Genomic DNA, 26,544 nt, shown 5'->3' with positions numbered 1-26,544 from the left:
CGACCCCACTAGCCGGCCTGCTGGTCTCCACAGTGGGACTCTGTTCCCTGGTTGTCCCAGTCTTCGGACAGTTAGAGTGGCCTGATTTACTAGTCGGTATGTCAGTGATTTCTGGGTTGGGCATCACTCTGAACACACACATGCAATCCAACAGACATACGATCCCTCTAATGCAGGCATACTGACAGACTGACAGACGCTCACTCACATCCACACACACACACATGTACACACACACACACACACATATCTTGACTATCTCGTGGTAGAGAGAGTGCCGGAAGGTGGTGTTGAACCAGTCTATCTCACTGCTAAGTTTGCAGCAGAGTTCTCACCTGGCAGGAGCGCTCGGCAACCTTGAGAGCGCTACTGGCCCTCACCAAAACACCTAATCAGCCACCGCTTCAATAATGTGCTTTCTGTACCCTGCCCTTCACCTGCCATGTTTAAAGGAACATGATACACATTCCACCATGCAGAGAATCAGTCTTTCAACTGGTTTATTTGGTTTATTTTGCCTTCCTGTCCCACTAAAGAATACCCTCCCAGTACCCCCAACCCCTGCACCCCCCTCTCCAACCCCTCCGCCCCCCTTCCCCCCACCTCTCCTACTGTTCTATTCAGCCTAGCCCCAGTGCTGCTGAATCATTCATATCCAAGCTTTATTTAGATATTTCCCTCTTTCTCTCCCAGTGTTCTCAATCAACAATGCACTTTAATCGCCAGACTGAACCGTGCTGGCTAGAAGACCTTCTTCTAGTGCCCCTGGAGGGCTCTCATGTCGCCATGACTCATCTCTATCTAGGGATTATCCGAGCTGAGATGCGCACGTTGTTTATTGGCACATGCCGGCGTTATGGCATCATCGACACTGTAATCACACACAGATGTATGTAGCGTATTGAAACAGAAATGGAACTTCTTCGTATTCACGCCAAGCTAACGGCATCGCAGATGAACACACCGAGCGCTCCGTGTGACGGTAGACAAGTTTCTCGGGAGGCGCTTGTTGTCGATCCCAAGCTTAGCTCCCAGCAGGTGGTACCGATCATTATGGAGATTGTTCCCCCTGCTGGCCACTGGTAGTTACTGCAGTTGTTTACCCTTTCAGTCAGCTGGACTACCCCTGCAGTATCTCTCTCTCTCATGTTCTCTGTCTCTCTCCCACTCTCTGTCCCACCCCTCAGTCCTACTTATCAGACCTCATCACAGCCCATATTTAGCCCTGCGTAGCACCGTAGCACATGATCTCTCCCAGCGTCACTAGGAGACTGTGTTTATTAAACCCAATCTGGCCTCCCAGGCGTGATTAAGCTGTGCATAGCTGATAGGCCTGTTCTCATGAATGCCAATTAATGCAGATGAAGCTTTTGTTTACACTCAGACATGAGTCAGGATGTATCACTTCATCAGCCTGGATGAACACTAACACTACAACAGCGAGTTATTGACAAGTCTTCAGAGGAGAGATAGTTTTACAGCAGTGCAAGCCGAGGTCTGGTTGCGTGCCATCTGCAGGACGGTGGTTGTGGTTGTTGGAGTTGTAGAGAGTTGTAGAGAGTTGTAGGTGCTGTTTCCAAGACGACAGACAGAGGAGGGACGTCCCTGGATGTCTCCCCCTCACTCCCAGCAGCTCTCTCTTCTCCTCACGCCCACATGGACCTCCTGCCCTGCCCTGGAGCAGAGCCCTGCCCTGCCCTGGAGCAGAGCCCTGCCCTGCCCTGGAGCAGAGCCCTGCCCTGCCCTGGAGCAGAGCCCTGCCCTGCCCTGGAGCAGAGCCCTGCCCTGCCCTGGAGCAGAGCCCTGCCCTGGAGCAGAGCCCTGCCCTGCCCTGGAGCAGAGCCCTGCCCTGCCCTGCCCTGGAGCAGAGCCCTGCCCTGCCCTGGAGCAGAGCCCTGCCCTGCCCTGGAGCAGAGCCCTGCCCTGCCCTGGAGCAGAGCCCTGCCCTGCCCCGGAGCGCTGGCTGGCTTGCTGGCTTGCTGGCCGGCTGACTCCAGGAGAACCTTATTCAGGAGATGCACTGGAAAAGTGTGTGTGTCTGGTGTGGTTAAACCTGTGTGCTAGATCTGACTGCACTGCACGGTTTGTAAGTGAGTGTGTGTGTGTGCGCGTTTGTGCGTGTGTGTGTCAGGTCAAGAGTGTGTGGGTGGAACTCAGTTCACCTGGAGGACAGTTCTAAAGCTGCGCCAGCAATACCTATTTCAGGTCCCCTCTCTCTGTCCCTCTCCCTCTCTCTCCCTCTCTTTTTGTCTGTCTTTATCTCTCTTTCCCTTTTCCTCAGCTTGTTGTACCTGCTCTAAAACCAGCATATACGAGCTCCTCTAGCCCATCAGTCTAAGACTGCAGATGTGACCCAACATGCAGACAGAGCGCACCCGAGCCCCACACACCTCCACTGTGACTAGAGGTTTACAGCTAGAGAACCGTCCCTGTGCCTAGCTGTGTTTGTGCTAACCTAAGCCCTCTGCACCCCCCACCCCTCTAGCAGGCACAGGAAGAGGTCTGAGCCTCCATCACGTCGCCCCCCTGCCCGCCCCAGTGACGCCCACTGCATGGTGCACCCCTCCCAGCAGGGTCACGGGGAATGTCACGGAGGTCACACCCCCGAGATGGGCTCTCCCGTCCTGGGTCACTTTAGCCCCAGAGACCTGCTGCGGAGCCGGAACCACGGACACCTGCCTCTGGACAGCCCCGAGCGCCGCCGGCGCGCCGGGCACGGCAGTCTGACCAACATCTCGCGCCACGAGTCCCTCAAGAAGATGGAGAGCCCGCCCATTCGGCGCTCCACCTCCTCTGGGCAGTACACCGGCTTCTCAGAGCCCCACGGCAAGAACCTGGACCCCGAGACCATCGCACAGGTCAGCTCCCACGCCACCCCGACCTCGCCCCAGCCCCCAGTCCAGCCCCCCTCACCCCAGCCCCCAGTCCAGCCCCCCTCACCCCAGCCCCCAGTCCTGCCCCCCTCACCCCAGCCCCCAGTCCTGCCCCCCTCACCCCAGCCCCCAGTCCTGCCCCCCTCACCCCAGCCCCCAGTCCTGCCCCCCTCACCACAGCCTCCAGTCCAGCCCCCCTCACCCCAGCCCCCAGTCCAGCCCCCCTCACCCCAGCCCCCAGTCCTGCCCCCCTCACCACAGCCTCCAGTCCTGCCCCCCTCACCCCAGCCCTCAGTCCTGCCCCCCTCACCACAGCCTCCAGCCCAGCCCCCCTCACCCCAGCCCCCAACCCTTGCCCAGCCCCCTGCACCAGCCTCCACCCCAGACACACAAACACACACACTATAGCCTCACACACACACAGAGTGGCGATGTGTTGACGTGAGCACGTTTTGGATCTGTAGAGAAATTGTAAACCAGGTCTACTAAAATAACTTCAATCATACTTAGAGAGAAGTTTTGTTCCGTGGACTAACTACTGTCACTCTAAGAATAGCAAGTCATTACAAAAGCCTGGGTGGTAACGCTTTGTGTCGGAATGGGCTCCAATTAGCATTTGTAAGTTGAGAGCAGTGTGACGGATATATCTGCACTGAGGCAGCGTGCTTAGAGAGCCTTCATCATCATCATCTTCAGAAGATGCTGTGATCTAAATGAGGTCAGAGAGAGGACATCTGTCTGTCTCTCTCTCTCTGCCTGTCTGTCTTTCTGCCTGCCTGTCTGTCTCTCTGCCTGTCTGTCTGTCTTTCTGCCTGCCTGTCTGTCTCTCTGCCTGTCTGTCTCTCTCTGCCTGCCTGCCTGTCTGTCTCTCTGCCTGTCCCCCCCTTTCTGACAGGACCGTGTCCTGGGATTACAGCTCCAGACAGTTCTACCCAGCTGTACTGTCCTGTACATGATGCGTTCTGCTTCTGCTCAGTATCCTGTTCCTGCCTTAACTCTCCACCTCTTCTTTGCTTCTTTGTCTCCCCCCCTCCTCTTCTCCCTCCCCCGTTCTCTCCCTCCTCCCCTCCCCTCCCCTCCCCTCCCCTCCCTGCAGGACATTGAGGAGACTATGAACACAGCCCTGAACGAGCTGAGGGAGCTGGAGAGGCAGAGCTCGGCCAAGCACGCCCCGGACGTGGTCCTGGACACCCTGGAGCAGCGGCCCACCTCGGGCCCCACCCCGGCCAGCTCCAGCGAGTCCCTCAGCCCCCCGCACCACCACCACCACGCCGCCGCGCTGCGCCCCGTCCCCCCCGACGGCCCAGTCCGCCGCAGCACCAGCTCCTCCAGTGACACCATGAGCACCTTCAAGCCCGTGGTGGCCCCACGCATGGGGGTGCAGCTCAAGCCACCCGCTCTGCGGCCCAAACCCATGGTGCTGCCCAGGAGCCCCCAGGCCCAGCCCCCCGCCCCGCCACCCCAGGACCCCCTGGACAAGTCCTGCACCATGTGAGCTCTGACAGGGACTCGGGGAGAGGAGCAACACGCCATCATGTCTATACAAATCGGTAGTACTATTAATAACTATTACGTAAGGACTTCATAATAAATAATCCAATGTCCGTCTGGATGTTGATCTAAGAGACTTTAAACTGGGTGAGGTGGAGTGCTTTGTCTGATTTCACCTCGGAGGTGAAGGGTTCGTGGCCTGCAGCCTGACACAAGCAGGCAGCAGGGACACCGGGAGAGAGAGGAGCTGTTCGGAGAGACGAGCGACGCGTGTTGAAGTAGTGTGTCAGTAGCTGTGTGGATCACACTGTAGAACGTGATGAAACAGCCAGCATTAACAGTCAATAGATCAGTCATCTCCTCACTCTTAACAGGAACAACAAATCACAAAGGCTTCCTTCAAGGTTTTAGAATTATTCCTTTTTACCGTTATTGGTTGAAAAGTCTGGAACATTACACACAACAATGAAAGTAGGTTAACCACTCATCCAGGTGATCTATGGGTAACGTAGTCTGTTAGCTGAGCCTGAATGCAACTTCTCAACTAGGTGAACAATTCTTAGGTTTTAGTATAACCAATATTATATTAAGGCCTTACTGCCACTCTAATGTATGCTATCTGTTAGTTCACAGAGTATCTTTAAGTTGCTTCAGTGTCTAAAGTAGAGATGGGAGTATGGCTGCATCCAAGATATAGACAGAGGTACTTTGGGATAGCTCAGATACCATAGCTGTAGATATAAGGTGTAACCACACAGACTCCAGGACAGGGGCAAGTGAACTGGATGTAAACATAGCTGTGTCTGTGGCCAGGGATTGGCTGGACCTCCCACCCTATAGGATCGCTGCCATAATCCTGACACACATGGCTGGACTCAACGCAGGGTTGTTTCTAGCCTGGCCCAGTCTGGCTTGGGACAGGAAGTAGGGGAGGGGATAAAACCACTGAACAGGAAGTCTCCCTTGTGGAACATTCCGTGAACATGTTGATACTGTACACACCTGACCTCCTGCCTGGAAACGCGTTTATCTTGGCGTCTCTCTGGAGCCGTTTGAAGACACTACATTGTACTCATTTACTTCCTAATAAGACCCATCTGTGGACTGGGACAGGACATTCTGACAGATTCCAGACACGCAGGCTGTAAACCGGCACGCTGTCTCCCATAACAACACTGGCCTGGCTTTCTCCTCCTACTTTAAAAACAGCCAACCCATAGAGCATGGCTGTTTCTGTCACCCCCTCCCTCCCCTGGACAACACAGGCACTCTCCTAGAGACTCCTGCAAACTGAGCTCAAGAGACAGACTTCGTCGTCAGTGTTGCTATGTTAGAGACTCCTGGAAGCATTCGTGTGGAGATTCACAGCGGAAGGGCTCCTTTTAGATCTCTGTTCAAGACTCCGGAGTCCGTTGTGGGTCTGCTGTTGTGTAAACTGCTGTGGGGAGCAGTGGCTGGACTGGGAGTGGGTACGACCAGCACCCACGGATCCAACCTCAGCCGAGCTTCATCATCCGCGTGGACGGCGCCTGTATCTCGCGTCACGTTGGGTCCGTGTTTTCCTGCAGAGGTTCTCCTATACTAACGTCCTGCAGACTAACCCGGGGGGTGATGGAACTCTTGCTCAACTCTGGGACCAATCGTGACTGAAAATGTTTCCATCACGGACGCTTCTCTCACGTTTCTGTGTGTGTGTGTGTGTGTGTGTGTAGTGTGCATGCATGTGAACGCTGTTTGTTAAAACCTCTGTTGAAGGGTTCATAAGTGGCTGGACAGGATCAGGCAAAGCAAAACACACACACAGGGTCTAGAGAGTGTGTGTGTTTGTCATTTGGAAGAGGTCCTTGTCTGTTCATACAGCACCTGGTCAAAGAAGAAGAACCGCTAATAACACGTCTCACAACAAAACTGTGCTCTCTTTACTGAAACAGCTTCACTGTATGCATCTAATGACTTTGACTGTACATCGTTGTGTATATTAAAACGGGATATGATTTTACTTCTGGTGACTAACTCCTGCTCCTTTCTCTGAATTTAGTTCCTTTTTTTATTTGTTTACCATTATTATTTTTGTCTAGACGTTTACCTGGATGTAGAATTATGGTTGTAGAAATGAAAGGTCGGGTGTCTCCAGGCAGCAAACCTGTCTGAGAGGAGCGTGTGGCAAAGTTGTGTTTAGCTCTCTACTGTCCTGTGCAGTAGAGGCTCCCCCTGCTGGGGCTGTGGCAGTACTGCGCCCACGTACATCTGCAGTATGTTCACATGAAAGTGCCTTTGGAAACTGCTTTAGAGGAATTGCAGCCTTGCTCTGTACTGTTGCTTTCTGCTGAGAGAACATGTGTGTGAGAGTGCAGTAGGAAAGTGGATGAATTGATATTGATGCCATTTTAGAAAGGTTTATTTAATGGATTAGAAAAAAAATGCATTAATAAATATACAGCTTAACCATTGTGACATTGCACTTTTATGTATAGAACTGTATATTTGGCATGTAACAACATCATAACAACTTTGAGAAGTCTTTCACGACTTCATTTCTAATAAAGGAAATAGTTTGATCAGTCTAAAGTCGACTTGTGTGTTTTATTTTATTTTTAAGGCCTACAAAATAATCAAGTGGTGCTCACTGATCAAGCGCTACAAACCTGAGTGGGTGTGGCTGGGCCAGACTAGCCCAGATTTGGCTCAGCGGTGAGAACTCTCCCAAGATAATTGAAAGCGATCATCCTGGCAGCGTTCGGATTTCTGCTGTGGTGTCGAGCTCGAGCTAGCCAATCACAGTAACCACACGTAAATAGTTTAAAAGTCTGGGAGTTTGAGTACCAGATGAGGACGATGCAAGAACAGGTCTAGTTGGATTTTGAACTTATCGATTTATGTTCCTATTGTTAATAGGCTTACAAGGTATAGCCTACTATTAATCTTTTTTACAGTATCATTACACTTGCGAAGGAACATATTGTACCACATTACATCAGCAATAACACAATCAGGAGATGTTCAGTCTCAGATTAGTTCTGACACCTTAGGCCTACTGCTGTGCCATCGTGTGTCGGCAATTTATCCCTATTATCGTTTCGGTTTCGTTTCTTCAGAAAACTAATTTCGGGGGAAGAGCAAGAGCACGGATCTAAAACTCAGCGAGAATCAGTGCTACCAGTTTTGGGGCAGTATCCAAACACAAATGTCTTCTGTAGTTTCTCAGTATGTTACAAAGATTATTTGCGAGAATCATGGCTGTTTGGATTTTAAACAACTCAAACAGATTGTTGATCAACAATTCACAGTGGCTGATGATGTGCTTTCGCGAATACTTAACGACAGTGGAAAAATCGTTATCATCGAAGGCAAACAAAAGGCCGCTGGATGTATTATGAGCCCTGATAGTCTAGTTGTGGCTAAGACATCTCTACACATCTGCCAGAAGTCGTCTGGAGACTGTACCCAGTGCCACAGCTTACACTTGTGTAGGTATTATGTATGCGGTAACTGTAGTTTCGGGTAAGTTGGTCTCATCTTTTACGTCCTGAAACATGTTTGCCTAACTTCGAGTTGGTTGTAAGATAGCTATTGTGATTGAATAATTAGAAATCCGCAATGTTTATATGGTTATGAATAAGCAAATCAACAGCTGAATCAAGAGCGAGAACATTGACCCAATGTTGAACTCCAACTCACTCGATCACGCAATTAAAATGAATGGATCTGGTCCAGTGTTGGTATGACTAAAAATGAAACTTTTAATTGTTCCAGGATCAAATGCAAGAATGGACACAAACTGGATTCCCCTTCGAACCTATCACTTCTGAGTAGCCATGGATTGCAGAGCTTGGTGGAAAGGGAGTTGTTCTCTCTCCTGTTGCAGAGCGACCCTTACCTGTTACCAGAGGTAGTGCATGACTACTTGAATCAAAAACACACTGGGAATGGTCTGAAATGATATTCACTGTTGAATTGTAATGTTATTTTTTGTTCAACTTGCCTGGTAGCTTAGATGTGGATACTTGTGGGTCACTGCAATATGGCTGGTAATGACCAAACTTGTATTACTGAGATCAAAACCATGGGAGAATCCATCTTGCCATGCTCCAAGTTATTCGTTTATGCCTGAACCTCAGTGGTTTGGCCCCATCAGCGTCCTATGAGGAACTCCTGGCAGCCAGGGACATGGTTGAAGTTAGCCCTGAGAGATCCCAATAGACAGTAGTTCATCCAATCACCTGCCAAGTATTTTTTGAAAGTGCCTGACGTTTTCTAACAGTTCACAAGGACAACTTCAGCAATAGCGGGAGTCAGGTGGCTGAGCGCTTAGGGAAGCGGGCTAGTAATCAGAAGGTTGCCGGTTCGATTCCCGGCCGTGCAATTTGACGTTGTGTCCTTGGGCAAGGCACTTCACCCTACTTGCCTCGGGGGGTATGTCCCTGTACTCACTGTAAGTCGCTCTGGATAAGAGCGTCTGCTAAATGACTAAATGTAAATGTAACTTCCCAGAAGGTTGAGTGTAACAAACCATCTGGCAAGTCAGGTTAAGTAAATACAGATACCGACCACAGAAATACCGTAGAACTATGAACTTCTGATCTTTGATCTTCTGCTGTACTTTCTACACTCTTTGGCAAACAGTGTCTACTAAATAAATCAAATGTAAAGGTAAAGCAAATGTTTACAAACATTGACTTCATGGATGACCAAATACTGTTCCTGCCACCATAGTACGACTATTCAGACAACCTTCCTTTCCCATTCAGATCTGTCCTCACTACAACAAGGGTGTGGGTGAACATGGATCCTGCAAGTTCAAGACCTCATGTATCAAGCTGCACCTGTGCCTCCACCTCCTCCAAGGAGACTGTAGGTTTGGGCTTTCTTGTAAGAGAGCGCACTCCTTCGATGGCGCCGCCATGAAGATCTTGAAAGGGCGTGGTCTCAGCTCTGAGAACCAGATCATGTTGAAACAGATCTACAAGAACAGACTGCTGATCCAGGGTATGTTAGACATAGATGTATATAAACACTAGATGTCTCGTCCACGTTGCCGGACAACGGAGTCGAACGTCCGCATGTGGCGGCCATCTTGCTACAGTCAACTCGCTCACCCATAACATTGTGTTGGTGCTACATGTACTTTTTAAATGACCATAACTTGCTCAATTTTCAACCGATTTTGAAACGGTTTGGGTTGTTATCAACATCAGAGATGTCGGTATGCCACTGCATACTTATGAATAATTATGCTTTTTTTTATGATTTTTTTTTTTTTATAGAATAGAAGTATGCAGTGGCATAACGACATGGTTATGGTCATTTAAAAAGTACATGTAGATTCAACACAATGTTATGGGTGAGCGAGTTGACTGTAGCAAGATGGCCGCCATGTGCGGACGTTCTAGACTCCACCGTAAGACATCTAGTGTTTATATATATATATATCTATGATGTTAGACAGTAGCTTCAGCTATTTCAGTGTCAGCCGAGAGCTGATGACTTCAGCTCACTGTTCCGTTTCTGTGCAGCTGGCCCACCTCAGCCACTAGTGACGGATGGCCCCAGCTCCTGCATCTCCCCTCAACACCCAGCTCCTCCAGGGGGGAGGAAGCAGTCCTCTAACTCCACCAATGAGGGGGACATGAATGAGATCTGCCTCTTCTTTATTCGCAGACACTGCAGCTTTAAAGGTTACACCCAAGACGAGACCTGGCTTAGTCACGACACATGACAGACGCCTTTGATGTCTGAAACTGGAAAGTCTGTCATGCTGACTTTATCTGCGTGTGTGTGTGTGTGTGTGTGTGTGTGTGTGTGTGTGTGTGTGTTTGTGTTTGGTGTGGTTCCTCAGATCAGTGTGTCCGGGTCCACTACCACCTGCCCTATAAATGGCAGATCCAGGACAGAGATGAAGTGACCTGGAGAGACCTTCCTAACACGGAGGACATAGAGAGGGCTTACTGTGATCCTAGGACAGACGACAGGTATTTATGAACAACACAAGTTTTGGAAAGTATACAGGAAGTACGCATTCCTTAGTAAAACACAAACATCAAATATTTTTTTACATTTGAGCTAATTCATATTCCTGTACGGACTAAATTCATTTACATGAATGTGTCTTCATTTTCTTGAAACACTTCAACACAGATAAGTAGGCCTATAATACGAGTGGAACCTATTTGAACGCAGTTCTTGACTTCCTGTGCTGTAAATGTGCTGTGTGTTTCCTGGGACACCAGCGGAGGGATCCTGGCTGTGAACTTCCTCACCATGGAGATGGGAGGTTCCCGAGTCCGCCGTCTCTCCACCTCCTCCTCCGTCACCAAACCTCCACACTTCATCCTCACCACCCAGTGGATCTGGCACTGGAAGGATGAGTTGGGACAGTGGCTGGAGTTTGGACAGGTCAGTAAAAGGGACAGTGGCTGTAGTTTGGACGGGTCAGTAGAAGGGACAGTGGCTGTAGTTTGGACGGGTCAGTAGAAGGGACAGTGGCTGGAGTTTGGACGGGTCAGTAGAAGGGACAGTGGCTGGAGTTTGGACGGGTCAGTAGAAGGGACAGTGGCTGGAGTTTAGACGGGTCAGTAGAAGGGACAGTGGCTGGAGTTTAGACGGGTCGATCTAAGAATAGGTCGAATATTTCAACACCCCTACCCCAGAGCCCAGTGGGGGCCAAATGTTTCATAAGGTCGAAAACAGTCTAGCGGTAAGTTATGTGAGAACTGAAATGTCATGTGACATGTGGAATAGTGTTTACAGGACCTTGTCCTGAATGAATGATTTGAACTGTTGGTTGTTATGTAAATCCTTAGTTAGCTGAGCTAAGATGCTGTGTGGTCTGCAGGGCGACAGTGATGGAAAGGCTTCCATCACCTCAGCGACCCTGGAAAACATCTTCCAGGCTGACATTGACACTGAGATCTCATTTTCTGTTGGCAAACACAAGTACATCCTCTATTTGAAAGGTACAGAAAGTTATGAGGGGGTCAGATGGCTGAGCGGTTAGGGAATTGGGCTATTAATTTACATTTACATTTAGTCATTTAGCAGACGCTCTTATCCAGAGCGACTTACAGTAAGTACAGGGACATTCCCCCGAGGCAAGTAGGGTGAAGTGCCTTGCCCAAGGACACAACGTCATTTGTCAGAGCCGGGAATCGAACCGGTAACCTTCAGATTACTAGCCCGACTCCCTAATCGCTCAGCCACCTGACTCCATTAATTAATCAGAAGGTGGCCTGTTCGATTCCCGGCCGTGAAAAATTACGTTGTGTCCTTGAGCAAGGCACTTCACCCTACTTGCTTCGGGGGGAATGTCCCTGTACTTACTGTAAGTCGCTCTGGATAAGAGCGTCTGCTAAAATGACTAAATTTAAATATCTGAAAAAACCTGTTCTTCCTGCCAGCTGCTAGTGACTTGGCACACACCCTGTGCTTGCGTTCACTCACTGTGGTTTCTATTGTAGAGATGTATCAGCAGAACCTCACATATAAAACCAAGCGAGAGGTGAGGAGAAGACCTCACTTCCTGTCTGGACAGGATGTGGAGGCCAAGCTGAAATGCAGTGGGTCCATCCAGCCGTGAGTGGTCTCTGTCCCAAAACAAGCCTGACGTTCTACCTGAACAATGGAATACTGAAACATTACTGTATTTTGTACAGAAAGGACTGACTTTTTTGAATTTTCAGGAAGTTGTAGAATTATCCTTTTAACAGTAAGACTTCTTTTGCATTCAACTTCCTGTATTTGTGTCTTTGTGGAAGTGGGTCTTCTGAGAGCTCCTCCTCCTCCTTGGTGGACGTTCCTCCAAACTGGGACAAAACAGCCCTGGCTGACTTTACATACAAGGTACGTTAAGGACATACACACACACCACAATCTGGCATCTAAATTATATTTTAGTGTGTACTTTAGTGTCTTAGTGGCTAATATGTAACCAAGTTGGATTGGTTTACTCACTCCCCAGTATAAGTACTGCCCAGTCATGCCGCTGAAGAGCTAATGTTTTGGTGGCATAGCAGGTTAAAGCGATGTTTATAGAGGTGGTCGTCACGTTAGTAAGTCAGAGGACCCCAGTTCAAACCCCAGTATGGGCAGGCAGGACAGGATGCTCTACTGACGGATGACGTGAAGACTTGTGTGACATACCGTCTGTCTCTCTTAGCTGGTTCGACTCTCAGGTACTCAGAGTGAGTACAGGATGGTGGAGAAGATGTTCAGAAGCACCATGACCACAAGCACCATCCACAGCATTAAGAGGATTCAGAACCCTGCTCTGTGGAGAGTCTTCCAATGGTAGGATACATTAACATAAAACAGGCTTCTGTTTTTAATGTATTATGTTGTGGGTTATGGTTTGTGAATAGCCTCAAAAGAAGCAAATTCAATGAAATTCTATTAAAAAAAAATTATATATATATAATATATATATATATATATATATATATAGGTTGAAGAGAAAAAAAAAAACTTTATCACAAAATCATAACCCAGCTTCACCAATCAGCTTCACAAGGTCCATGGGAGGTGGGGCAGGACTAGATCCATATCTCCATCCATTAGACACCATTAAGCACCACGTGCATATTGTGTGTGCGTGTGTGTAGGCAAAAGGAGCAGATGAAGCAAAGGAATGGTGGGAAAACTGTCGATGAGAAATACCTGTTCCACGGTACCGACTCATCTCTCATCGATGCCATCTGTGAGCAGAACTTCGACTGGAGGGTCTGTGGCACCAATGGAACTCTTTATGGCAAAGGTGGGAAACACACACATTAGCCTTTAAATGTGAAAGAAATATCCATATGTCTGTCTTCAACAGTGTAAATGTTATTTTTGGTTTTGTTTCTTTGTTTCCAGGGAGTTACTTTGCCAGAGACGCCTCCTACTCGTCCAGATATGCCCAGGGGAGCGTCAGCAGGAGAATCATGTTTGTGGCTCTGGTCCTGGTGGGGGAGTTCACCAGGGGCAGTGGCAGCTTCGTCAAGCCCCCGGCCAAGAGGACCGGCAAGGGCTTCTACGACAGCTGTGTGGACCGGGAGAGCGACCCGAGCATCTTTGTGGTGTTTGAGAAACACCAGATTTACCCAGAATACATCATTAAGTACTCCTAAAGTCAACGAGTCTATAAAAGGCTTTGGTTAAAAAATAAATACAAATGCAGCGTACTATCCTGTATAAAAACCATCTTCTCTAAATGTCTCCTGAAGAAAAGGCAGGTGAAGGGCGTTATTTCTGTGGTTCATTGTAGAATTTTTCAGTGAAACAATTTCTGCTCCTGTTTTCTAACCCTTACACTGAGGTTTGATGTTAGACCCTGGTACATACTTACAACACACCACTCTGGCCTTCCTGACTAGATCTAGATGCTTTCGGAGTCCCCCAGACTCTATTTTAGAATACTAAATAAAATACTAAACCTTTTGCACATTTGCTCTGCTCAGAGTGAAATATACACATAGCCTTAATCAGGGGGCCAGCAGTATGGACTCTTTGCAATTTGACTGTCAATGAAATATTAATTCACTTCAATATTTTTAATAATTTTCTGCATCAATGCACGTTGTTCATCTATATGTTTGTGCGAGTCAATTTTGTGATAAAATAGACCACATTAAATATATAGTATTAAACCAAACATGGGTGCTTCACTTTTCATTGATTTCAAGATTCATAACCACAAGACACGTTACATTTTCTTAAAATGTCATCATCTTGTGATCATTTCATTGAACTATTGAACTAGGATTAGTACCACCATCCGCAGGCAAAAAAGTGAACTTTCCCCAAACACATCACAGATTTATATGTAATATGCAACTCATAGAGCAAATTAATTAAACAAAAATGTGTTAAACAAATTTCATTTTTTAAACTACCATCATTTGTTGTCAACAAAGTATATACAGTCAAGCTTCCAACATTATATTCAGTAACCTTCAGAGCTCTTAACCGGTATAGGTACACTATCAGCAGAGGAGGGAGGTTGTAATAACCCCTTCATGTAGTGGGTCAGCTTCAAATCTGACAGTTGCTATCATGCTTGTAGGCATCTTTAGAAACACAGATGTTGTTATGGAGACGGGGAGCGACACAAGTGTACGGCCTCTGAAAAGCCAAGCAAGATCCAAAAGTAATACTGTGTGTATGTATAAACAACACTAATCTCATTATCTCTCCATTCCCATCCCAGTTCCTCCCATTCTGATTATTTTCTATTTCCAATTGAGCAGAATCGCTATTGTTGTCAGTGGAGCTGACAGGGTCCTTGGGGGAGGGCTTGACCTCTGTCTGCCTGATTAAAAAGGCACGCTGTCTTTGGATGACCTCTCGTGATCATGTCTCCTGCCAGGCCCTCCAGGAACGATGGAGCTGTTCTCTTATAGAGCTTCCCACTAGTGCAGTCCCTCAGGGGACAACACTAGGCACTTTAAACTTCTTTTAAATCTCAAATTAAATAACACGTTATGTCATATCTACATTATTTGCATAGTTATTGCTATATGTGTGCTGGTGTGCTATGCTTCCGGTGAGGGAGTCACTGCCACGACGTCAGTGTCTCTCCTGGTGATCTTCACGTAGATGCCGTTCTTGGGTCCAAGAGTGGTGAATGACTTCAGTTCCAGAGGAACCTGTAACATATGACATGAAAACAAACAGATTAAGCTTTAAAAAAAGTGTGAACAAGATTAGAAATAAGACATTTTATTCTCTATCTGTGGAAGTTACACACTAAATACTGGGCTGTCTCCATGCAAATAGACTTTTGAATAACATCATTAAAACAACGCTCTCAGCTGCCAGTCACTTCCTTTTAGCCAATCGTTAAAGAGGAGTGACACAGGAAAGACACGCCCACCTTGGTGTCAGGGCACGCCACAATGTTGAATCGCCTGAAGACATGGACCAGCGACATTTTAATCTCCAACTGGGCCAATCGCATTCCCACACAGCTCCTTGGCCCGGCCCCAAACGGCAGGTAGACAAACGGGTGTCGGTTAGCCTTGGCCTCTGGGGTGAACCTGCGGGAGGGAAAACAGGATGTTCAGACTGGAACGCAGTGATTACTACGGTACTGGACCTGTCAAATGTAGCTTTTAAAAAGCTCCATTTGTTCTCCTCTCTCATAGCGCCATAGCCTCTCTCTCATCATTTGGTCTTGGTGGGATTTAACTGTCTCGTAGAAACAGACACCCCTCCCGACACACTCACCTCTCCGGGATGAACTTGTCAGGTTCGGGCCAGTGTTCGGGGTCGTAGTGGAGGAATCCGGCTGGGATCTCCAGGGTTGCTCCTTTGGGGAGGAACTGTCCATTCACCACGCAGTCCTGGTCCACGTCTCGAGCAAACCTGTGGATAAATGTGGAGGGATGTAGTCAAGAGATGTAGACCCTGTGCAGTGGGTTACCGGGGGCTTGAGGAGAGTGCCAACCTGAATCCTGGAGGGTAGAGGCGCAGGGCTTCACAGATCACCATGTCCAAATACTTCAGCTCCTGGACGTTGGTGTAGTCTGGCGCGTCCTGCAACACCAAACAAAACGTTTTCTTACTGACCCGCTTCTCCGAGCTTCTGTTCACACACACACGTCATGGTTACAGATCAAGAGGTCGTAGGGTCAAGTCCCTTCTGCACTACGCGTCGCTCTGAGTAAAAACGCCTGCCAAACGAATCCATCCATAGAAATGTGGGAAGCAGTTCATCCAGTTAGTCAGCAGGGGGCAGCAGAACACCACGTTGATCCGTCTACGGTTGACGTGAGGTGATTTGCACTGGTCGTGGAAGCCAGACAGCTTTCTGTTAGGAAGTGAGTTTAAGATGCTTGTTTGGGATGTCTGTGAGCCAATGGACTCCGGTCCTGCCCTACAGTAGCTGCCACCGAAGCATCCTATTGGTTGGTTGGCCCTGCTGTCACTTATCATTGGAAGAGACAGTCCCAGGGGGTATCATATCACCCTTGTTCCTATCTTCCGGCTGCGTTGCCGTGGAGACTGTTCCTCATTGTTATTGATGGTGATAGAGGGGTGTGTGCTCAAACAAGAGGTGGCTCCAGGGGACTGTTAACGTTCAAACGCAATGAGGTTCAGCTTGCATTGTCCTCTAACAGCATGAGTCAGTACCTGAGGAAGCGAGAAGGAGACAGAGAGAGAGGAGGGGGGAGAGAGAGGTGGCAGAGGGAGGGGGAGAGAGAGGGAGAGGGAAGGAGGGAGAAAAGTAGAGAAGGAATCTCTTCTGTCTTACAAAAACAAGGTAAACACAATCGAAGCTGACTCTTCATTTCATAGACTGATCAAATGTAACAGAACTGGATGTAAAGGGCCTCATTTAGTTTGGAGAAAGCTTTCGGTAAAACAACCAGCTATTACCAGCTTCTCCTAAGAAGTTTAACAATCCAGGACATGGATTTGTGCCTTTTCATGCACAAAACGCCAAACTATGAATTTCAATTGAAAAACATAAACCTGAATGTAGCTCTGCATTTCTCTTCCTGTATCACATGGAGCAATTATTCAACAGTTTATTGGTTTTGCTAAATGTTACAGTGTTGGGAGCCAATGGATTTTGTTGGAGATCCCAACAGGCAGGCTGATGAGGCAAGGGGCCTCTAGAGGGCAGCAGAGACACAGTGGCTCATGACTGGCACATGCTAGCCTGTGTTAGCATGTCTAGCTATCTATATCATTATGTTTGAATGTTCTAAAGATCCACACAGTTCTTTCATGGGACTAGGGAACCATCATGGGGGAGTTCTGTTCACAGACCCAGTCTGCCTGTAGGGTTCTGGCTGGGACAGACACTGAGCCCCACGCTGGGACAGGTTCCTCATCAACTACAGCCATATTGATATTCAGACATCCCAAGTCTCCCGGAAGTTCCGGAAGTTTCCCGCATTTCAATAGCGGCTCCCTGACGCCCGCAAATGCTGTACAATCTCCCGGAAATCGGGGATTTTGTATTTAGATTGAGCGAGAGACTGTCCAATGGTCATTTCTGTTAGAGAAAGGTGCATATTGCGCGTCCTGATTGCGTCTCGTGGGGGGTGGGGGGTATGTACGTGCTGATTGAGTCCCGGGGGGGGGATGTCTGATTACAGCACGGTCTCGAGTGTGGTATTGCTTCTAACAACAGTTCTACAAGTGTCGGATTGCTTCTAACAACAGTTCTCAAGAGTGCCATGTCTGAGTTAACAGTGCTAAGCGACAACAATTTATGATTTCTTTGTTTCTTTAGTCATTTATTTAGTTTCGCCAACATTGTGTGGTTCACAACTGTAATTGGAACTGGACTGTTGCCAAGCAACGCAAACATTTTCCTGCTGCATACAAGCGACTAGGTTCTTTGTGTAGCACACATTACCACAGGCCAGCTGCTTATTTATGTTCCTCTCCTGATGAACGTTCATAATTAAACCTGTATGATATTTGTGGAAATATGTTCGTCCTTGCAGTACAAAGTTTCTCACAATCTAAGATAGAAAACATGTTTAATGAAATCGGAGTGATACATGTATATTTTATGTACCAGAGCTGTCATACTAAATATGAGCACTCATGGAATGCCTCTCATCCAATCAAATGACTTTGGCGGAACTAACCATGTCTATACTGTGAGGAGAGAGATAGGAGAGAGATACTGTACTGATGATGGAGACAAAGTGATAGAGAGAGCGAGCGATGGGGAGAAAGATTGAGAGTGCAATGGAGAGAGATAATGTACTGTAGATGGAGAGAGAGAGAGAGAGAGAGAGAGAGAGAGATGGTGCACTGTAGATGGAGAGAGAGAGAGAGATGGTGCACTGTAGATGGAGAGAGAGAGAGAGATGGTGCACTGTAGATGGAGAGAGATAATGTACTGTAGATGGAGAGAGAGATGGTGCACTGTAGATGGAGAGAGAGAGAGAGAGAGAGATGGTGCACTGTAGATGGAGAGAGAGAGAGAGAGAGAGAGAGAGAGAGAGAGAGAGAGAGAGAGAGAGAGAGATGGTGCACTGTAGATGGAGAGAGAGAGAGATGGTGCACTGTAGATGGAGAGAGAGAGAGAGATGGTGCACTGTAGATGGAGAGAGAGATGGTGCACTGTAGATGGAGAGAGATAATGTACTGTAGATGGAGAGAGAGATGGTGCACTGTAGATGGAGAGAGAGAGAGAGAGAGAGAGAGAGAGAGATGGTGCACTGTAGATGGAGAGAGAGAGAGAGAGAGAGAGAGAGAGAGAGAGAGAGAGAGAGAGAGAGAGAGAGAGAGAGGTGCACTGTAGATGGAGAGAGAGAGAGAGATGGTGCACTGTAGATGGAGAGAGAGAGAGAGATGGTGCACTGTAGATGGAGAGAGAGAGAGAGATGGTGCACTGTAGATGGAGAGAGATAATGTACTGTAGATGGAGAGAGAGATGGTGCACTGTAGATGGAGAGAGAGAGAGAGAGAGAGAGAGATGGTGCACTGTAGATGGAGAGAGAGAGAGAGAGATGGTGCACTGTAGATGGAGAGAGAGAGAGAGAGAGAGAGAGAGAGAGAGAGAGAGAGAGAGAGAGGGTGCACTGTAGATGGAGAAAGAGAGAGATCTTTAGCTGACCTTCCCACCCCGGCATCCAGATGTCTGCTGAGCATGCTGCCAGCTGCTCTATAAACAGCTTTATCACCCAGGTATCTCTGCTGTGGATCCAATCAAGTCAGCTTGTCAAGCCCACGTAAATCAAGCTCTAGTCGTGTCAGTACTGGCACACACACACACCCACACACTCACAGGACTGACACGTGTACAGACAGTGCAACTCATCATAGCCCTGTCCTGGTTCTATAACTCTGGGTACCACACACTGTGAGGCCTCTCAATGGGGGCTCTATTCACAGAAGGTCCATCATAGACAGCTTTGTTTAGAGGTGCTGTTCAGAAGGCCGGAGTGTTCTGGATGAGAAGGAGGAGGGAGAGACAGAGAGAGAGAGAGAGAGAGAGAGAGAGAGAGAGAGAGAGAGAGAGAGAGAGAGAGAGAGAGAGAGAGAGAGAGAGAGAGAGAGAGAGAAATAGAGAGAGAGAGAGAGAGAGAAATAGAGAGGGAGACAAAGAGACAGAGAGAGAGACAAAGAGAGAGAGAGAGAGAGAGGGAGACAGAGACAAAGAGAGAGAGAGAGGGAGACAGAGAGACAGAGAGAGAGACAAAGAGAGAGAGAGAGGGAGACAGAGAGAGAGAGGGAGACAGAGAGAGAGACAGAGAGAGACAGAGAGACAGAGGGAGACAGAGAGAGAGACAGAGAGAGACAGAGAGACACATGAGTGTGTCAGACCGAGGAGATAAGCAGCATGGAGAGAGCAGTCCGACACGTTTCCGCAGGGCCACACGCGCTGACGTGGATTTTCTTCATCAAAGATAAATCACCCAGTGCAGAACCTTTGTGGAGACTTCCTCCTGGTGTGAGCGAAGGGGAGGGGGTCGTAGTTGACTGCCAGCGAGCACTTTTAGAGCGGATCGGCTCAGCGCTCTGGAGATGAAAGAGAGTTGGACTCCAGAAACCCAGATCTCCACCCCCTGCCTTTGATCTGGTCTGTCTGTCTATTGTCTGGTCTGTCTGCCTGCCTGCCCACATGCCTGTCTGCCCTGCCCTGCCTGCCTGCCTGCCTGCCTGCCTGTCTGCCTGTCTGCCTGTCTGCCTGCATGGCCAGGATATTATCATTCAGGACAGTAGAGATTGGATTTAAGACGGCTATGTTGACGTCTTTATTAAATCCGTCTTAAGGTACAGGGTGTGTGTGCGTGAGCATGCATGAAGGGAGTGGCTAATGCACAGCGCTCGGTGAGAGCCAGAGACACCTCCGCCTGTCCCTCTGAGCCAACACCAGCTGACACCAGACACAGAATGAGATTAGGATGCAGCAACAGCAGCCCCTCTCCCCCTCGGCCTTCCTCTGGATCAGGCTGACACACACACACGTGCACATACACACACACGCATGCAGGAATTGGGTGCAGTGAACTCCGAGGCATTCTCCAAGTCCTGCCTCTCCACAGCAGAGACTGTTCACACCCGACTGTGGAAAAAACTCCCTTTCTTCTCCCATCCCTCCCATCTCCTTCATCCCCCTCCAGATGACCCATCTCCGCGTCCTTCTCGATCACATGTCACGCCCCCCGCATCTCCCCTCCCTCTCTGTCTCACGTCTCGACAAGTCTTGTCTATAGGGCAGCAGAGCCACAATAGGCACATGGCACATGACATCTAGCTAGAACCTTTTTACAGTCAAGCACAGTCCCACTGACAGAGTTCTATGGTGTTACAGAGGTAGGTATTTATCCCATTATAACGCACAGGACACACACACATAATAATATGATTTCCCGTCATTGCGGCGGGTGTGTGACGCCGTAAGCGATGGAGCCAGACAGACACTCACATGTCTGGTGTAGAAGTCATCCACCTCTCTCTGCAGCCTGCGCTGGCAGTCAGGGTGGATGGCCAGCAGGTAGCAGACAAACGCCAGCGTGTTGCTGCTGGTCTCGTACCCGGCCAGCAGGAAGATGAACGCCTGGCCCACAATCTCATCCTCAGTCATCACCCTCTTCTGGCCCTGAGGCCTTCTGGGAGCGTCCTGGCCGCCCTCCTGGTGTGTGTGCGGCACCTCGTCTGCGTGGTTCACCACGTCGAAGTGTTCCAGGGACACGCACTCCTTGCTGCTCCGTGAGTCCAGCATTAGCTGGAGGAAGTCGCGCCGGCGCTAAACACACACACACGGACACACACGCACGAATACGAACACACACACAATTAGAGGTTTCCCAATACTCATACTGTATTCATGTCCTCATTCCACTCTCTATTTTCTAGATGGTTCCCTTCCCGCAGCAGGGCTGGGGAGATGTGCTCAGAGGGCAGCAGGGTTGGGGAGAGGTGCTCAGAGGGCAGCAGGGCTGGGGAGATGTGCTCAGAGGGCAGCAGGGCTGGAGAGATGTGCTCAGGGGGCAGCAGGGCTGGAGAGATGTGCTTAGGGTGCAGCAGGGCTGGAGAGATGTGCTCAGGGGGCAGCAGGGCTGGAGAGATGTGCTTAGGGTGCAGCAGGGCTGGAGAGATGTGCTCAGGGGGCAGCAGGGCTGGGGAGATGTGCTCAGGGGGCAGCAGGGCTGGGGAGATGTGCTCAGGGGGCAGCAGGGCTGGGGAGATGTGCTTAGGGGGCAGCAGGGCTGGGGAGATGTGCTTAGGGGGCAGCAGGGCTGGGGAGATGTGCTCAGGGGGCAGCAGGGCTGGGGAGATGTGCTCAGGGGGCAGCAGGGCTGGGGAGATGTGCTTAGGGGGCAGCAGGGCTGGGGAGATGTGCTTAGGGGGCAGCAGGGCTGGAGAGATGTGCTCAGAGGGCAGCAGGGCTGGAGAGATGTGCTTAGGGGGCAGCAGGGCTGGGGAGATGTGCTTAGGGGGCAGCAGGGCTGGGGAGAGGTGCTCAGGGGGCAGCAGGGCTGGGGAGATGTGCTCAGGGGGCAGCAGGGCTGGAGAGATGTGCTTAGGGTGCAGCAGGGCTGGAGAGATGTGCTCAGGGGGCAGCAGGGCTGGAGAGATGTGCTTAGGGTGCAGCAGGGCTGGAGAGATGTGCTCAGGGGGCAGCAGGGCTGGGGAGATGTGCTCAGGGGGCAGCAGGGCTGGGGAGATGTGCTCAGGGGGCAGCAGGGCTGGGGAGATGTGCTTAGGGGGCAGCAGGGCTGGGGAGATGTGCTTAGGGGGCAGCAGGGCTGGGGAGATGTGCTCAGGGGGCAGCAGGGCTGGGGAGATGTGCTCAGGGGGCAGCAGGGCTGGGGAGATGTGCTTAGGGGGCAGCAGGGCTGGGGAGATGTGCTTAGGGGGCAGCAGGGCTGGAGAGATGTGCTCAGAGGGCAGCAGGGCTGGAGAGATGTGCTTAGGGGGCAGCAGGGCTGGGGAGATGTGCTTAGGGGGCAGCAGGGCTGGGGAGAGGTGCTCAGGGGGCAGCAGGGCTGGGGAGATGTGCTCAGGGGGCAGCAGGGCTGGAGAGATGTGCTTAGGGTGCAGCAGGGCTGGAGAGATGTGCTCAGGGGGCAGCAGGGCTGGAGAGATGTGCTTAGGGTGCAGCAGGGCTGGAGAGATGTGCTCAGGGGGCAGCAGGGCTGGGGAGATGTGCTCAGGGGGCAGCAGGGCTGGGGAGATGTGCTCAGGGGGCAGCAGGGCTGGGGAGATGTGCTCAGGGGGCAGCAGGGCTGGGGAGATGTGCTCAGGGGGCAGCAGGGCTGGGGAGATGTGCTCAGGGGGCAGCAGGGCTGGGGAGAGGTGCTCAGGGGGCAGCAGGGCTGGGGAGATGTGCTCAGGGGGCAGCAGGGCTGGGGAGATGTGCTCAGGGGGCAGCAGGGCTGTGCAGCAGGCCGTCTTACCTGCTCAGGGGGCATCTCCTCTCTCTGTCTGATGATCTTCTGGATGCAGCTGATGAAGAAGCTGTTCATGTCATCCCTCCTCTTGTTGGGGATGAGGTTGGCCAGGGGGGCGATGAGGAACGGGAAGGCAACTACACCCAAAGAGGATTGAGACAGGTTTAGCTCAGTCATTTTGAGAACTTGACTGTGGTCACAGGTTTAAACCCCCACTGTACTGTAAGTCGTTTGGGATAAAAGCGTCTGCTTAATGTCCTCTGTTGCTAGATGTTCACTGGCCAGGGTGTGCTGGTATTCGATTGTTGACATTGCACAGAACATTGACGTGAGTGAACAAAAAGATACAGAGAGTTCTGGAAAGATGGACTCACTGAACACGAACATGATGGGTCTGAAGAAGGAAAAGGAGAAGAACTTCTGGGCGTGGTGGACAAAGGGGTCTTCCGGGTCGTTCTGGGAGTCCACCTGGGTACCGAAGGCTACACTGGCAATCACGTCCATGGTGAAGCAGCCAAAACACCTGGAGTAGCATAATTGTCAGCACAACAACCACTTACTAACTCATTACTAGTTCTAGAACAATCTACCAGATAGAACTACGAACAAGTACTAGCACAATCTACTGGATTTAAATACTTACTAGTACCAGGTCAATCTACTGGATAGAAAAAATTACCAGTACTACTTACTATACAGTTAGTAGTTAGGGTGGAATAAGTAAAATAATCTAATTAAGATGTAATTAAAATGTGGTTAGGAGTCAGTATGTAGTTAGTTTGTAGTTAGCGGTTAGTATCAGAATCAGATTAATCGCCAAGTAGTTTTCACAATAAGGAATTTCCTGTGGTGGGCAGATGCGTCTAGATGTGTAACGTGAGTCACCTGTGGATGTCGAAGCTCTCCCCTGATTCTGCATGGTCCTCCAGGTTCCTCAGCAAGGACTCTGTGGCTGTGTTGATGAGAGGAACCATCTGAGGGAGACAGATATGTTTATCTCACCTAACACTGTGTAAAACACTCAACACACTAATGCTTCTTCAGCTATTTCTAGTCTTTTAATACACTACATTTGTAACAAGCCTCAAAGCACACAGTCTGGGATTTAGATACATTCAATCTTAACATGAGCAGATCTAAACACCAACCACAGCCCCACACAGTGTCTGTTAATCCTGGACCTCAGATACATTTTTAGCTCCTATAAAAAACAATCTGGGTGTGTGTATATGGGTCAGTTTCAACCAATGTTTAAATTGGTGTATGTAAGAGTTCATGTGAATGATGCAGTAAATCTAGTCCTCAGGGCCAGCAAAGGGACATGGCAGATTCATCCTAACACACTTTCTCTTCTGCCACTCTCAACTCCTACCCAATGAAGGTGAGGGGGAGGAGGGAGGAAGGAGGCAGAGAGTGAGGGGAGGGAGAGGGTGAGAGTGAGGGCAAGGATGAGGGTGAGGAGAGAGAGGGAGGGAAAGTGTGGGGATAGTGATGGAGGGAGGGTGTGGGAGGGAGGGAGAGGGAACTGAATCAATTAAAAGCCAGTTAGAGGCAGCAGCATTAGAGATGTCGTTACCTAGTTGCCAAGGGAACGGCAGCCAGATGATGATGGATCAAACCAGGACTCATTAATTCATTTATTCATTAAGCTTGGCGAGCACTGTAACAGTGGAGGAAGGGAAGGGTATCTTCACAGACTACTGGAGAAAGTAAGGAAAAAGACAGATTTACTGGAGAGAGAGAGAGAGAGAGAGAGAGAGAGAGAGAGAGAGAGAGAGAGAGAGAGAGAGAGAGAGAGAGAGAGAGAGAGAGAGAGAGAGAGAGAGAGAGAGAGAGAGAGAGAGAGAGAGAGAGAGAGAGAGAGAGAGAGAGAGAGAGAGAGAGAGAGAGAGAGAGAGAGAGAGAGAGAGAGAGAGAGAGAGAGAGAGAGAGAGAGAGAGAGAGAGAGAGGCCTTGTATCTGTAGAGTCTGTTCCCTGTTCCGTCTTCCTTCACTGGAGCTGTGATCATGGGGAATTTGACATTAACACTGGCCATTGATCTCAACACACACACACACACACAGGCCTGAGAGACTAGAAAGGATAGAACAGGTCAGGGAGGTTTCTACCCAGCTGCCAGGGGAGTGCAGCAGACCGGTGAGGAAGAGAGGGAGGACAGGAGAGGGGGAGAGGAGGAGAGGGGGAGAGGAGGAGAGGGGGAGAGGGGGAGAGGAGGAAAGCAGGACTGAGGGGAGTGGAGGTGGAGGGGGGTGGGGTAGAACAAGGTTTACACACCTCCCTGTCAATCTCATCTCGCCATCTCCTCTTTGTCTTGACACGCTAGACCGCCCAGCAATCAATAAGTGCTGGATCAGATGAGAGATGAGATCCTTACACTAGGGTAGCGACCAGACACCAGACACAGCAGGGGCTAGGGTTGCTGTAGAGATACTGTAGAGCTGAGGCTGGGGGTGGTCAGGGTGGAGGCTGAGAGCGAGGCTGGGGGTGGTCAGGGTGGAGGCTGAGAGTGAGGCTGGGGATGGTCAAGGTGGAGGCTGAGAGTGAGGCTGGGGGTGGTCAGGGTGGAGGCTGAGAGTGAGGCTGGGGGTGGTCAGGGTGGAGGCTGAGAGTGAGGCTGGGGATGGTCAGGGTGGAGGCTGAGAGCGAGGCTGGGGATGAAGAAGCAGGAGTCAGCTGATTGGATATGACGGGTGCAGTGTCGTCCTCCTCTGCAGAGCAGGGTGACTCTAATGGAAATCAATCCAGCATGACTACACCCTGCTGCCGGCAGGCAGGCAGGCAGGCAGGCAGGCAGGCAGGGGGCACTGGTCAGCCAGACCACGGCTCAGCCAACAGTAGAACACACATACAGACACTCTCTCTCCATCTCTGTCTTTTCTTTTTCTTTGTGCGTCTCTCTGTTTCTCTGTCTCTGTCTCTATCTCTCTGTCTCTCTCTCTGTTTCTCTGTCTCTGTCTATATCTCTCTGTCTCTCTCTCTGTTTCTCTGTCTATATCTCTCTGTCTCTCTCTCTGTTTCGGTCTATATCTCTCTGTCTCTCTCTGTTTCTCTGTCTCGGTCTATATCTCTCTGTCTCTCTCTCTGTCTCGGTCTATATCTCTCTGTCTCTCTCTTTGTCTCTGTCTATATCTCTCTGTCTATCTCTCTGTTTCTCTCTCTCTCTCTCTGTTCCTTCTCTCTCTTCCTCAGGAAACCAAGACGAAAGGGTTGTCACCATCTGCTTGTGTGCAGCAGTCGTGAGTGGCCCCCTCATATCCAGTCAGTATCCAGTCAGGCCAGAGCCAGTCCTGGAGCACTCGTGTGTTTGTCTGTGTGTGTGTTCTGAGCCGGGGGTTTGTGGGTGTGTAAGAGAGTGTGTGAGAGAGAGTGTGTGGTGCAGGGGTACGTGTGTGTGTGTGTGTGGCTGCACTGCTACCAGAGTGTGACATCACACATGTCCTGTGATTAGCAAGCCTCCTCTCTCCTCATTAATAAACAGGACAGAGTGTTAAAGATGAATGAAGATAACACACCCCTGCTCACACACACACACACACACACACACACACGCTCATACACACACACACACACCTGCTCACACACACACACACACCCCTGCTCACACACACACACACACCCCTGCTCACACACACACACACACCCCTGATTCACACACACCGTCCAGAATCAGAACACACAAGCACGCACACACACACACACACAATCCAGCCTTACTGCACCAGACAAACATGTTTCCTGGTCTCACACCAACACTAAGAGCCATAAGCAGTGATTATCTCACAACAACAACTTCTCATTTAGTTCAGTTCCCAGGCTGGGTCTTTTCCCCTGCTATTTT

At 49.8% G+C, this 26,544-nt stretch overlaps 3 protein-coding genes across 7 annotated transcripts in view; 2 read left to right on the top strand and 1 right to left on the bottom strand.

Annotated features, from left to right (window-relative positions):
* The window catches only part of srgap1a (SLIT-ROBO Rho GTPase activating protein 1a), a 58,452-nt gene extending 52,291 nt beyond the window's left edge, over positions 1–6,161 (top strand). For 2 of the 5 annotated variants that reach the window (XM_062462551.1, XM_062462549.1), the window contains exons 21-22: positions 2,489–2,858; positions 3,970–6,161. In XM_062462551.1, coding sequence (XP_062318535.1) covers positions 2,489–2,858; positions 3,970–4,368 — 769 coding nt within the window. In that variant the 3' untranslated portion in view covers positions 4,369–6,161. Of the gene's footprint in view, positions 1–2,485; positions 2,859–3,969 lie in introns of all 5 variants that reach the window. The other 3 variants (XM_062462550.1, XM_062462548.1, XM_062462552.1) reach the window with 2 other exon arrangements.
* Positions 6,162–7,204: 1,043 nt separating this feature from the next.
* parp12a (poly (ADP-ribose) polymerase family, member 12a) lies at positions 7,205–13,519 on the top strand. Its single transcript, XM_062462574.1, has 12 exons — positions 7,205–7,865; positions 8,118–8,253; positions 9,113–9,350; positions 9,878–10,039; positions 10,201–10,333; positions 10,592–10,757; positions 11,197–11,317; positions 11,819–11,933; positions 12,116–12,200; positions 12,517–12,647; positions 12,959–13,110; positions 13,212–13,519. The coding sequence occupies exons 1-12, from the start codon at positions 7,549–7,551 to the stop codon at positions 13,463–13,465; spliced, it is 2,010 nt and encodes a 669-aa protein (XP_062318558.1). The 5' UTR covers positions 7,205–7,548; the 3' UTR covers positions 13,466–13,519.
* A 392-nt stretch (positions 13,520–13,911) lies between these two features.
* On the bottom strand, positions 13,912–24,998 carry tbxas1 (thromboxane A synthase 1 (platelet)). Its single transcript, XM_062462614.1, has 9 exons — positions 24,981–24,998; positions 23,591–23,679; positions 23,080–23,228; positions 22,712–22,842; positions 20,737–21,057; positions 15,784–15,872; positions 15,564–15,701; positions 15,211–15,373; positions 13,912–14,983 (listed from the first exon to the last, which is right to left on the bottom strand). The coding sequence occupies exons 2-9, from the start codon at positions 23,677–23,679 to the stop codon at positions 14,870–14,872; spliced, it is 1,194 nt and encodes a 397-aa protein (XP_062318598.1). The 5' UTR covers positions 24,981–24,998; the 3' UTR covers positions 13,912–14,869.
* Between the last annotated feature and the right edge of the window lie 1,546 nt (positions 24,999–26,544).

This window comes from Osmerus eperlanus, chromosome 5, assembly GCF_963692335.1.
Source record: "Osmerus eperlanus chromosome 5, fOsmEpe2.1, whole genome shotgun sequence".
In the NCBI taxonomy this organism is placed as follows: Eukaryota; Metazoa; Chordata; class Actinopteri; order Osmeriformes; family Osmeridae; genus Osmerus; species Osmerus eperlanus.
The sequence above is the reverse complement of the archived record's forward strand: the minus strand, read 5'-3'. Positions and strand labels throughout refer to the sequence as shown.